The sequence below is a fragment of the Xyrauchen texanus genome, unplaced genomic scaffold (assembly GCF_025860055.1).
Source record: "Xyrauchen texanus isolate HMW12.3.18 unplaced genomic scaffold, RBS_HiC_50CHRs HiC_scaffold_1055, whole genome shotgun sequence".
Classification (NCBI taxonomy): domain Eukaryota; kingdom Metazoa; phylum Chordata; class Actinopteri; order Cypriniformes; family Catostomidae; genus Xyrauchen; species Xyrauchen texanus.
The window spans coordinates 1-12,626 of NW_026265383.1; the positions used below are offsets into that span (position 1 = coordinate 1).

Sequence of the window (12,626 nt, forward strand, 5' to 3'; positions counted from 1 at the left end):
ATAGGGCTGTCAACGAATATTCTAAATTCGAATATATATTCGAATAGTTTTAAAAAACAGAAATTCGAAGGTGAAAAAAATTTCTCGGAATTGTGTGCCTCATTTTATTTAACGTTAAACAGAAACATGACTAAAATGTAAGGCTACTGTACTGACTGAATAGATGTTGCATGAATAAGGTAGGTTAGATACAGCAGTTTCATGCACTGCAGGCTTCCACTGGTTTGATTATTTACCGTTTCATGTCAAGGAAAAGTTCCATGTTTACCACAGCACAGCTCGCTCGGAGCGTTCAATGTCGGTTCTATATACTGTAAAACTTCAATTAATGTTAATAATTTGTTTTAATCACTGAATGAAGCCTGCTATATTTGGGACAAGAGTCGCGACCTTATATTGCTTGCACAAAACTCTTGATCAGCACTCAACATTTGTTTATTGTTGTTGTTCTTTTAAACCGTTATGCGCAGAGAGCGTGAGGGCGAGAGAGAGAGAAAGAGTGCCTGCGCGTGCAGCTGAGAGTGAGGTCTTGGCCATTAGTTGATTTACTTGTTTTTGTGTAGGTAATACGTTGTCAAATATGTTTAAACTTAAATAAACTACCTATACAAATAGTTATGTCTCTTTGTATTAATTTGTCCTGTTATTGACGTAATGCGCGTCATTGACCAAATGCGCAACCAGATATTCGAATAGTTCGAATATATGTGTTTTTTTTAGAGGGAATATTCGAATGTCATTTTTGAGCAATTTTGACAGCCCTAGTACACAACAGGATATGTTTCGGGACACTTGTCCTCACGTTTTGCTGAGATATGTACAGTGGGTACGGAAAGTATTCAGACCCCCTTAAATTTTTCACTCTTTGTTATATTGCAGCCATTTGCTAAAATCATTTAAGTTCATTTTTTTTCCTCATTATTGTACACACAGCACCCCATATTGACAGAAAAACACAGAATTGTTGACATTTTTGCACATTTATTAAAAAAGAAAAACTGAAATATCACATGGTCCTAAGTATTCAGACCCTTTGCTGTGACACTCATATATTTAACTTCTGATCATCCTTGAGATGGTTCTACACCTTCAATTGAGTCCAGCTGTGTTTGATTATACTGATTGGACTTGATTAGGAAAGCCACACACCTGTCTATATAAGACCTTACAGCTCACAGTGCATGTCAGAGCAAATGAGAATCATGAGGTCAAAGGAACAGCCTGAAGAGCTCAGAGACAGAATTGTGGCAAGGCACAGATCTGGCCAAGGTTACAAAAACATTTCTGCTGCCCTTAAGGTTCATAAGAGCACAGTGGCCTCCAGAATCCTTAAATGGAAGACGTTTGGGACGACCAGAACCCTTCCTAGAGCTGGCTGTCCGGCCAAACTGAGCTATCGGGGGAGAAGAGCCTTGGTGAGAGAGGTAAAGAAGAACCCAAAGATCACTGTGGCTGAGCTCCAGAGATGCAGTCGGGAGATGGGAGAAAGTTGTAGTAAGTCAACCATCACTGCAGCCATCCACCAGTCGGGGCTTTATGGCAGAGTGGCCCGACGGAAGCCTCTCCTCAGTGCAAGACACATGAAAGCCCACATGGAATTTGCTAAAAAACACCTGAAGGACTCAAAGATGGTGATAAATAAGTTTCTCTGGTCTGATGAGACCAAGATAGAACTTTTTGGCCTTAATTCTAAGCGGTATGTGTGGAGAAAACCAGGCACTGCTCATCACCTGTCCAATACAGTCTCAACAGTGAAGCATGGTGGTGGCAGCATCATCCTGTGGGGGTGTTTTTCAGCTGCAGGGACAGGACGACTGGTTGCAATCGAGGGAAAGATGAATGCGGCCAAGTACAGGGATATCCTGGACGAAAACCTTCTCCAGAGTGCTCTGGACCTCAGACTGGGCGAAGGTTCATCTTCCAACAAGACAATGACCCTAAGCACACCGCTAAAATAACGAAGGAGTGGCTTCACAACAACTCCGTGACTGTTCTTGAATGGCCCAGCCAGAGCCCTGACTTAAACCCAATTGAGCATCTCTGGAGAGACCTGACAATGGCTGTCCACCAACGTTTACCATCCAACCTGACAGAACTGGAGAGGATCTGCAAGGAGGAATGGCAGAGGATACCCAAATCCAGATGTGAAAAACTTGTTGCATCTTTCCCAAAAAGACTCATAGCTGTATTAGATCAAAAGGGTGCTTCTACTAAATACTGAACAAAGGGTCTGAATACTTAGGACCATGTGATATGTCAATATGGGGTGCTGTGTGTACAATAATGAGGAAAAAAAATGAACTTAAATGATTTTAGCAAATGGCTGCAATATAACAAAGAGTGAAAAATTTAAGGGGTCTGAATACTTTCCGTACCCACTGTACATTTACCGAGCAGTTTGCATAAATAAATGTAAGAGTGGAGCTGTAGTCTATCTTTCCACTCAAACCACAATTTTCACACTTCTATTAGTCATCACCGCCTGACCTGACACTCAGGGTTATTACATTATTGTACAGAACTTTCTGCACCTAAATAAGGAAATGCCTGCTGGCACAGTCCCAAGAGGGTATAAAGATCTTCAGCAATCTTTGGGTGTCACACTAACACCTCAGCTCTCTCTTAGCATCTGATCACCAACTTTGATTCTCCCCAATTCAACTACTGTATATATATTTGATATACCCTTATTTTTATTGTATGTGTATTCTATATTGTGTGTATTGTTTACTGTACATTGTATATTGTGTTGTGTAAGTATGTGTACATTTGTTATGTAAATTGTGTTGTGTAAATATGTTGTTTATTGTCATTGGTACTGCTATGTTATTCAGAACTGCACACAAGACTTTCACCTACTGTTGCACTTGTTTACACAGTAGTGTGACAATAAAGTGATTTGATTTGATTTTGATTTGATGCCTCATCTCAACTTATCTCTGTTCTTTAACTTTTTTCCATTTACTTATGTTCATTAGACAAAGACAAGACTTTGAGTTGTTAGGTTTATCCCAGGACTTCGTCCTTGGATATATCTTTAAGATATATCGACTTAACATTTATAATCCAACATTTATGTTCTGTATTATCACATTTATTCTCAGTATTCATTTCATTTGTATTCATTTATTAATTTTTACAAATTAAAGTTGTTATTCCTTCTAGAAATCATCTGATTTATTGGAGTAATTTCCATCTGCTGGATCTCACTGCATCAGTAATATATTAACCTAGAAATAGTTCCGCATTCCATAAAAGAACTTGAATGGGGAAATACCGAGACATCCAAAACTTTTTTATAATTAATATAGTTTTTTTTTTTTTTTTTTTTTAGCTCAGATCACGAAAAAAAACAAAATAAAAAAAATAATAATAATATTCAGGCCGGTTCAGCTAATGCGATTGCGCGTTCCCGAGTAGACTGACAGGCAAGGAGTGCGTATCTAAAAGGTGATTGGCTCTATTACGTGTAAGGCGGTACATCCGCCGTATTGGGCGTTCAAATTTCTCCAATTAATTTTAATGCAAGTGCCCTGTCTCGGCCTAAACAGTCTTTGGTTGGGTTGTCACTGAGGGATAACGTCTGTTTATGGTGTAATATTAGGCAATTTAGCCTACAATGTCGTTCTCTTTATTCTGCCTATTCTCTGTCGACATATATTCTGCTCATGTTTCTGTAATCTAGAAAAGATTTTGAAACATCTTCTGTGTTTCACATCAAACGAGTTTGGAACAACTTTGTCTTAGTTCATACCTGTTTGTCAGTCTTCTCTGCTGCAGCTGTTACAGTGTCATGAGCTTTGTGCTCATCCATTGTGCACAGATAGCAAATGCACTGCTGGTCAGTGATGCAGTAGATATCCAACTGTTTGTCGTGTTTAGGGCAGATTATCTGTTGTAGTCGTCCAGTGGCATCAGTCAATTTGTGTCGCTTTCCTGAATGAAATTCCTCATGACGTTCAAAATGACGTTGGCAGTAAGACTCCAGACACATCAGACAGGACTTGACTATGAGGTGTGATTTGTGCACTTACTTTGCAAACTAAGCAATCATCGTGTCGATCGTCACGTACATTGCCGTGACCAATGACGTGTGATAACGTACGTGTGGATAAGCGCGTGGATAACGTACGCGTGGATAAGCGCGTGGATAACGTACGCGTGGATAAGCGCGTGGATAACGCATGCGTGGATAAGCGCGTGGATTAATACTTAGGAAATATCTATTATCTTTACTATTGTACCTTTTTAATTTGGGATGTAATCATAACACACACGTTTTCATGTTTTTTTTGTGGGTTGTACAACAGTGTAGACACTATTAGTAATCAGTATAATTAGTATATTTATATGTAGGCCTCACGTAAGATTTATAGTAGAACTGCAAAAACTGTTATCTTACTTAAGGCTGCCAGTTAGAAAAAGGTAAATCAATTAATTCAAATTTGCAGTTGATATTTGACAGATTTTACTGCAGCCTACAGCAATTTTATAAAACTATACATTTAGTAAGGCTAACACTTACCAAAATTGTTCTATTACTTCTTTTCAACTAAAAAATAAGTATACTTTCAGTCTACATTTTATATACTTCTCAAAAATATACTTTATGTACCTCTCAGAAATATACTTAAAATTACATTAGGTATAGGCCCTACTTGATTTATACTGAGAGAAAAGTCCAAGTATATTTGGCCTGCACTTGTACGCTAATCTTTTGATCAAGATACTTAAAAGTAGTATTCAAAGCTTGGCTGGTAGTGGGTTAACTCTTTTGATCGAGTTGCCTATTTTATATATTTATATATGTTAACGAAAAACTATGTTAAAAAATTATATATATATATATATATAATTTTTTTACATAGTTTTTCGTATACAGTCTTATAATTTCTATAATTATATATATTTTATAATTATAACTTATAACGTATGAAAATATTGATTAAAATATTGATATAAAACTGTCACAGTGTCTGGTTTGTGTTTCCCCGGGTGTCCACTAGAGGTCTCTTCCCCATACTGTCACCATTCACTCTGGAACTGCATTCCCCACAATCCTTGTCTGTACCAATCACTGTTCATTGCACTCAGCTGTTCCCCGTCATCTTTGTACCCAGCTGTTCCCTGTTATTCATTGTTAGTATCTGTGTATTTATACCCTGTCTGTTCAGTCATTGTCACGGAGTCCTTGTTATATGTCACACCACTTCTGAGTTCTGTTTCTAGCTTGTTTTAGTTCTTGTGTTTGGTTTGATTATTTGGATTTTGACCCCTGCCTGGAAGACTACGATTTTGGATTACCCCATTAAAAACTACTGCTATTGGATTACTGTTTCCTGTGTGTGTTATGTGACAAAAACAGATAATTTTCTAATTCTGCGTTTCTGAATTTCTGTGTAGGCTAGTCCATTGCTAGTGTACATAGGAATTTACTTTAATTCTACTTTAATCTTTCCTGCCATTGACTAAATTTTCCAGACGTTTATCCACACGTACATTATCCAGACGTTTATCCACACGTTTATCCACACGTACGTTATCCAGACGTTTATCCACACGTTTACCCACGCGTACGTTATTCAGACGCAAAGTAAATACAATCCTTTTTCAGCTACGTCGCCGCCACGCCGCCGCGGACTTTGAGCGCAGCTCCAACACGTGACCGTGACGTGTGACGTCTCAAATCTTACATCTGACGCCTGAATACTATGGGATTTTGGCCAGACGGCTCGCGAGCGTATACACGTTAGTTCACCTCTCAGTTTGCTTAGCGATCGCCAAAAAGTGCATAAATCACACCTCATACTTGACAGCGTTGTATTTTCTCCCAGTACAGACGTCACACTCCACATCTCCTGGTCCCGCGTAAAAGTGAGCAGGAACAGCAGCTTGGATTCTTGTCTTCTTCAGTTTCTCCACCATCTCAGCAAACACAACATTCTTCCCTAAAACAGGCCTTGGAGTGAAGGTGTGCCTGCATTGAGGGCAGCTGCAGACTCTCAGGTGATTATCCTGATTCCAGTAGTCTGTAATGCAGCTCATACAGTAACTGTGTCCACAGGGAATGGTCACTGGATCCTTCAGTAGATCCAAACAGATGGGACAGCTTAACTGCTCCTCAGCCACTGAAATACTGGCTTCCGCCATTTTACCGCATGTCCTGTACACAAAGAGACATACAACAGCTGAACAACGCCATTCACTTCGCCTGTTTCTGTGAAAGTGAAACTTGGACGAGAGGGCAGGAGAATCGCCAGGGCGGAAGTCTCCGGGGCGTGGGGCGGGGCTATAAAGTCTTACGTCACTCATTTCATGAAGTTTCCGAGAGTAGGCTTACTCTTGTGGAAGGCCAAACGATTAAAAATGTCTTTAGGCGTAACGTCTAACGTAAATACGGCATATGGAACGCCAGGCAGTTCAAATATACGCGAATTTTAACACGTAGACAACGCGTAGACAACACGTCAACAACACGTTAGAGGATCTTAGTATGTTAAATAGTGGCAGGCAGGGACGGACTGACAATCTGTGCGTTCGGGAAAAGTCCAGAACGGCACAAAAAAAAGTATAATAAAGCAATATGAACAGCCAACAGTAGGGACACTAATACGATCACTTATATGCAACGTGTAAAAAAAAAAAAACTGAGGAAGAAGAGTCGGCCTACTAGCCAGTTTGTGATTCGTCCCCGGCCGCAGTCAGATTTGTAATGGAAGCAGGTCAGTTTAGAAAAATGTACAGTTTTGTACATGAGCTGCAGCCAGGACGAAATTAACCCTTTCGCACGTCACGATCACACACACACACACACACACACACACACACCAGTGTGATTAGAACGGTCAGTGCACCGTGATTAGCTGCTAATATTAAATGTGCTTTCGGCGTTGGCTGGCGCTGAGCCAGAGACGGACTCAGCTCAGCGCTGTCATATCACAACTTAGTTTTCAGTGTTTTCAACCACATAATGTTTCTTTTAGGTTTTAGGTTTCAGACATATAATTTCATTTCGCATACGTAGGTACTAAACAAACAATACAATACATTTAGAGAGACATAGAGTTTGTAAAATACACACTGATGTCTATGGAAAGCGGCAATAATATTCCTTTCCATAATAATTAGACACGTTTTATTCATATCAATCAGATACACATTGAGAAAGTAACTTTAAAGTTTACTCTATTCTTCTCCCAGTTCACGGTCACTTACTTTCATGTATTTTGGGAGAAGTGGATGAATTAGCGTGTTGTAGCCTAAATCCAACAGATCCGATTCTCTGAACTGTGGCACTATGGCGCAGCCCATCGCTCACAGCTCAACTAACGCGATCGTTATAAAGGTGTTTAGACAACAAAACTCACCCACTTGCATTTATTTGACAATCTGAATATCAGATATTTCATGCTAACATGCTAACAAATGTGTGAATATTTTTAATAAAAAAGGAAAAGCGGCATAAAGCATATCATCATTCATTCAGTGCTGTTGTGGCTGCGATTGTGTCACGTGACAAGCAATGGCGCGTCACCATGGAAACCATAAAGTAAATAACGGTCTAAATAACAGTCAGTCAGAATATTTTACATGTTTTACTAGTGTCTGTTGCGCGGCTAGTGGCGAATGGCCGGATGATGGGCCTATTTGGGAGAAAGTCCAGGGCTGTTTTTTAGCCCCAGTCCGTCCCTGGTGGCAGGCAAACCCCCCAGGCTTACAGAAATGGTTTAAACCTACAACTCAGCAGCCAATGGAAAAGTGCAACACTCACCCCTTCAAACTGGACAAGTGGCCAAATGGCTCAGAATCACATGAAATCAACACGTTGTTTACGTGTTGTTAACACGTTGACAACACGTAAACAACATGTTAACAACACGTAAACAACGCGTGAAAAGTTAACGCGTAGACAACACGTTAACAACGTGCAAACAACGCGTATATTTGAACTGCCTGGCGTTCCATAAACGTCTGTACGTGTATTGTCAAATAAGAAAAAATTACATTTTTAAGCTTTTTTTGTTATTATTTTCAGCCGTTTCTAAGGCTGATAGTATCACAATTTTTCATAATCTATATCAGAGGTGTCAAACGGGCCACCCCAGATAGCAAAAAATATCCGCACGGCTTCTTTTTGCCGCCGTCCCTAAGATGTCAGCTATAGGTGCGTCCCACTGGCGGGGATGAAACGTTTGCCGCCGAATTCGTCACTCCCATTTCTTGCGATATGCCGCCCGCGAAAAGCTGGCGGCAAGCCGCTTTGAAATACAAAGATTTGTACTCTCAAAATCGACCAGCCATGTTGGCTATTTTTTGCTCCAAAGCCATTAGGGTTTATAACAGAGTCTTGACTCTTGATTCCATGATAAGGTAAGGTTTAGGAAATGACATTTAAATTACTTTGAAACTCTGAAGCGATTATACAGTAATATATGTAAAATATATTGAATTATTTTATGCACTTGAAAATTGTTTACATTTCTTTGATTGCTGCGCATTTGAGACATGCACCAATAAACCAAAAAGAATTCCTTTTGTAAAACTTACTTGGCAATAAATATCTTTATGATTCTGATTAGGTTTTAAAATAGATATTTAATTCATGGTATGAACAATTTAGCAGAATAAATTGATGAAGTCAGACTTTTCACGAATGCCTATCAGTGAACAGTGAAAGACATCTGCAACATGGCCAAAATCTCGGGTATACTTTAATTTTTTTTATTAATTTGCAACCATGGTGATATCTATCATAAACATGAAAATCCCTGTTTTGACGTGAAGGATAAACTCAATGAAAAAGCGAAATTATCCTCTGGTTTCACAGTTGCGCAGAAATTTCGTTTATGTCTACATTTTTTCCAACCTCGATTTTTTTTTTTGTTATTTTACCTTTTACAGGTTTTGCAATTATGACCTGTACAAATGTTTAAGAAAGTGTTAAAGTCGCTGTAAAGGCAATAAAAAAAAATCTAAACGCATTATAAATGTTAAAAATGTATTGCTAAAACACATTACAAAGACTGAACTGTGAAGTTCCGCTGTACGCCATATCTGTTTCCGGTTTACTTGCGCTGCAGCCCAAAATGTCTGTTTTTACTCGATGTCTCCATCTTCCGAAAATACGCATCAGCGATGTTTATCGCATTGTTGATGCCTGGTCCCCTGCTCCGACAAGCAAGAGGGACAAGGGCTTTAAACTCTACATATCGAGTTATCTGCACAACTACAAGGGTAAGTATTTTAATCTAATGTGGTGTGCCGGCAGATAGCTGGCTAAGCTAGTTCAGCCACGTGTTCATTTTTAATGTAAGGTTAGTATAGAAGCTTGTTTTTTCTTAGTTTTAAAAGCAGACTGTTTGTTAATTTTTGTGATAATTGTGATATAAATTATATTAACTTGGTCTCCTCTCAGTTTCTAATAAAGATCAGGACACCGGTGAAGTCACTGTCAGGGCATTGTGTTACAGGTCCATGAGAAAATCAGATAAACCTCACAGTTTGAGTGTATGGTGAAGCTAGAATTGATAAGACCACAGTTACAGGCTTGTTACTTTAATAGCCCGATGTTCCTGGGGACTCGGCTAAGGTTATTCATGTTTAATGTAACTCAAATCAAATGAAAACAGTTATTGTAGGCAGATAAGTTTCCCTAGCTGGTCCCCTCTGTGTAAAATGCGTTCTTATTCAAGTTTTCAACTCAGTCATTCGTTTAAGATGCAATCTTGTGTTATAAGTATTAGGCTATCATGATTATACAGTGAGCAAGCTATATAAATAAGTATTTATTATAATAAAAGTGTAGAGCAACAACCGAGGGTGTAAGGTAAAGGCTGAATATTGTAGATTTATTACAATATGTTGCATGTTTGAATTAAAATACCTGTGGATATGCAGGAGCACACACTTTACAAAGGCCTGACTGGAGATTTGCCTGATCTATCCGTCCTTCAGGTGAGTAGGGATCAGTGGTTAAATTGGCTTTTGTAGGGAGGGGGAGCCCTTATTTACCGTGAATGGTCATCATTCAAAATCCCGCCGTAAAATGACTTAGGGTTTTTACACCAATGGGGCTCTTTTTCCAGTATTAATGTGTAAGGTAGGGTTGAGTAGTTATTCAAACAAAGACAAATACTTTACAGTTCACTTATTTTATTATAATTTTTTATCTTGAATGTTAAAGGGGTCATGACATGAGAAACCAAATTTGCCTTGATCTTTTGGTATATAAGAGGTCTTTGTATCATTAAAACGTCCTGCAAGTTTAATATTTTAAGACATCCTCCCCATTCTAAACGAATCATTTATTTAATCAAGCTCAAAATACAGCTCGTTCTGGATTCATGGTTAGAAGTGACGTGGCGGTTAGAAGTGGCGTAACAGCGTTTGCATATGACCGCCTCCAGCACAAGATAACTACGCTTTAAAGCGCAAAGACAACTACGCTCATTTCAGTATCGCCGTCGCGCCTCACAAGTGTTCAGTCGATGGACAGCGAGCTCTGACAGAGACTACTTGTGCACAGGAAAATTACGATGCCACACAGATGTGCTGTTCCTGGCTGTGGTCAAACAAAACCTCTGAATAAGCTGCCGAAAGATCCAGGCGTCAGGGAAAAATGGATGCAGTTTATTTTTTGCGGACGTCCCAGTCACGGCAGTGTTAACTTAAGCGTTTGTTCTGTACATTTTAAGGATGACTGTTTTGAGAACAAATCTCAATATGATGCTGGCTTTGCCAGAAAACTGTTGCTCAAAGATAAGTCCGTGCCGACTATTCTGGGAACAACGGCGACGCAAACTGTAAGTAATCTATTTTAAACTTTAAACTATTTAAAAGCGCAATTTCATTCATTATGAATAATCACAGTGTTTTTACTTAGTTTACTTGCATATTGTTCTGGCTGGAAGCGTCAATAATTGATACATAGGCACTGACGTTAGCCAATCATAACAGTGGGCGTTAACACTGAAGTCTTAAATGGAAAACGCCCCCAAAACAGACTGTTTGAATCAGAGGATGAGAAACAGGGTGGGAAAAGGTCATAAATCACTAGATTTTAAAAGTTTTTCTTAAAAAAAAAATATATTAATACTATAATTGCACCTAAGGGAACATAATAATACAATAAAAAAAACCCATGTCATGACCCCTTTAACAGGCAGGCAACGGATTTCAACGGAACATGTTTGAAAATATTGCAAGCCAGAGACGAATATGTAGCTAAATGTATTTTTTATTTGTACAATTTAGAAACGTTGAAGTCCCTTCGCACCTGTATGTTAATGTAGCTCTTGCAGTAATTATTTATCATATTCATGCAGCCTGTGTTATTCTGTTGAGTGTTGAAAACCATCGAGGAGAAACGCATCATGACACTTTTAGCATGTAAGCGGGTAAAGAAAAAAAAAAGAGTAAACTCAGCCCGCTTTACAAGAAACATTAAACGTTCTATAAAGTTTTTTTTTTATTATTAGTAAAACTGAATAATAAATTAACAGGGAAGTAGAGTTGGAAAAAAATATATAATCTCTGCCTTTATTGAGTTTTGTAATGCCTGATAGAAAAGTATCTATCTTTGAGAGCAATATAATACTTTAGGCAATTGCAGAATAGTCCCATTAGTCACAGATACACTTCAGAAAATTGAGTACACAACTATTTCTGGGCTTAAAAGTTACAAAAACCAAATCAATGCAGAACATTGTATCTCAAAAGCATTACAATGTGGCCCCCCCATGCACTACTTAAAGCCCGATGTGGCCCCTTTACCAAAATAGTTAAAAATATTAATAATTACACACATCACCTTTACAAATTTGTTTCAGGATTTTACAGTAAAAGTAACTGTTATATTTTGACAAAATATTTCAGTTTCAAATGAAATAATCTAAAGGTAAAATTTATTAGACATCAACAGTGGCAGTTTAAAGTTTCAAGATGTGTTTCAGCTAGTATTTATTTTTCATAAATACATTCATTTATTATTATTATTACTATTATTTAAGACTAGCACACTGACCTAACCATGGTAATGAGGAGCCTTTCCTTCTGTGTAATATGTGTATAAATATTAGGTAACAAATGGGATAATAATGGGCTCATGTACAGACAGGAGCAGTCTGGCGTCACTGTCGTGCACCTACAGTATATGCAAACTGTTAAAAATCAATATATTACTTTAGATGCTCACGCAGCTGATGTTATTCTTCATTTAGTAGTTCATTTAACATGTAAACTAACATGCTTTAGTTATATAACATGTTCTAGCTACATGCTATTTTTATATTCGATCACTCTAGCCGTTAGCGGGATTCCATGGTAACGTCGCTGTCTTAGAATAGTGACAGTTTTCCCCTGATGGTTGTGGGCGGGGTGCTGAACCAGCGATTAATGCATTTATGACGTCTGATAATTCCATGTAGCCTGGGTGTCTCTGTGTAGTCTTGCTAATTACTCAGTCTTATATGCCATGTATTTGCCAGGAGTCAGGAGATGAAAAATAATTTAAGTGGAATAACAATATTTGGTGCTGAAGGAGACGGAGCTGAGCTCCGGCAGGGTGTGTTGTGGACCTGAGGAGGCGGAGCTGCGCTCCGGTGCGCTCCGGCCCAATTTAACCTCTG

The 12,626-nt window shown here is 38.6% G+C and overlaps 1 protein-coding gene across 1 annotated transcript; it reads right to left on the reverse strand.

The window, feature by feature from the left end:
* Nucleotides 1-4,750: 4,750 nt before the first annotated feature.
* Nucleotides 4,751-6,260, reverse strand: LOC127641554 (E3 ubiquitin/ISG15 ligase TRIM25-like). The gene has a single exon (XM_052124573.1). It carries the CDS (start codon nucleotides 6,148-6,150, stop codon nucleotides 5,797-5,799), a length of 354 nt encoding a protein of 117 aa, XP_051980533.1. The 5' UTR covers nucleotides 6,151-6,260; the 3' UTR covers nucleotides 4,751-5,796.
* Between the last annotated feature and the right edge of the window lie 6,366 nt (nucleotides 6,261-12,626).

Coding starts and splice junctions, on each gene's coding strand:
- LOC127641554 (XM_052124573.1), bottom strand. CDS start 6,150: ATGGCGGAAGCCAGTATTTCAGTGGCTGAGGAGCAGTTAAGCTGTCCC.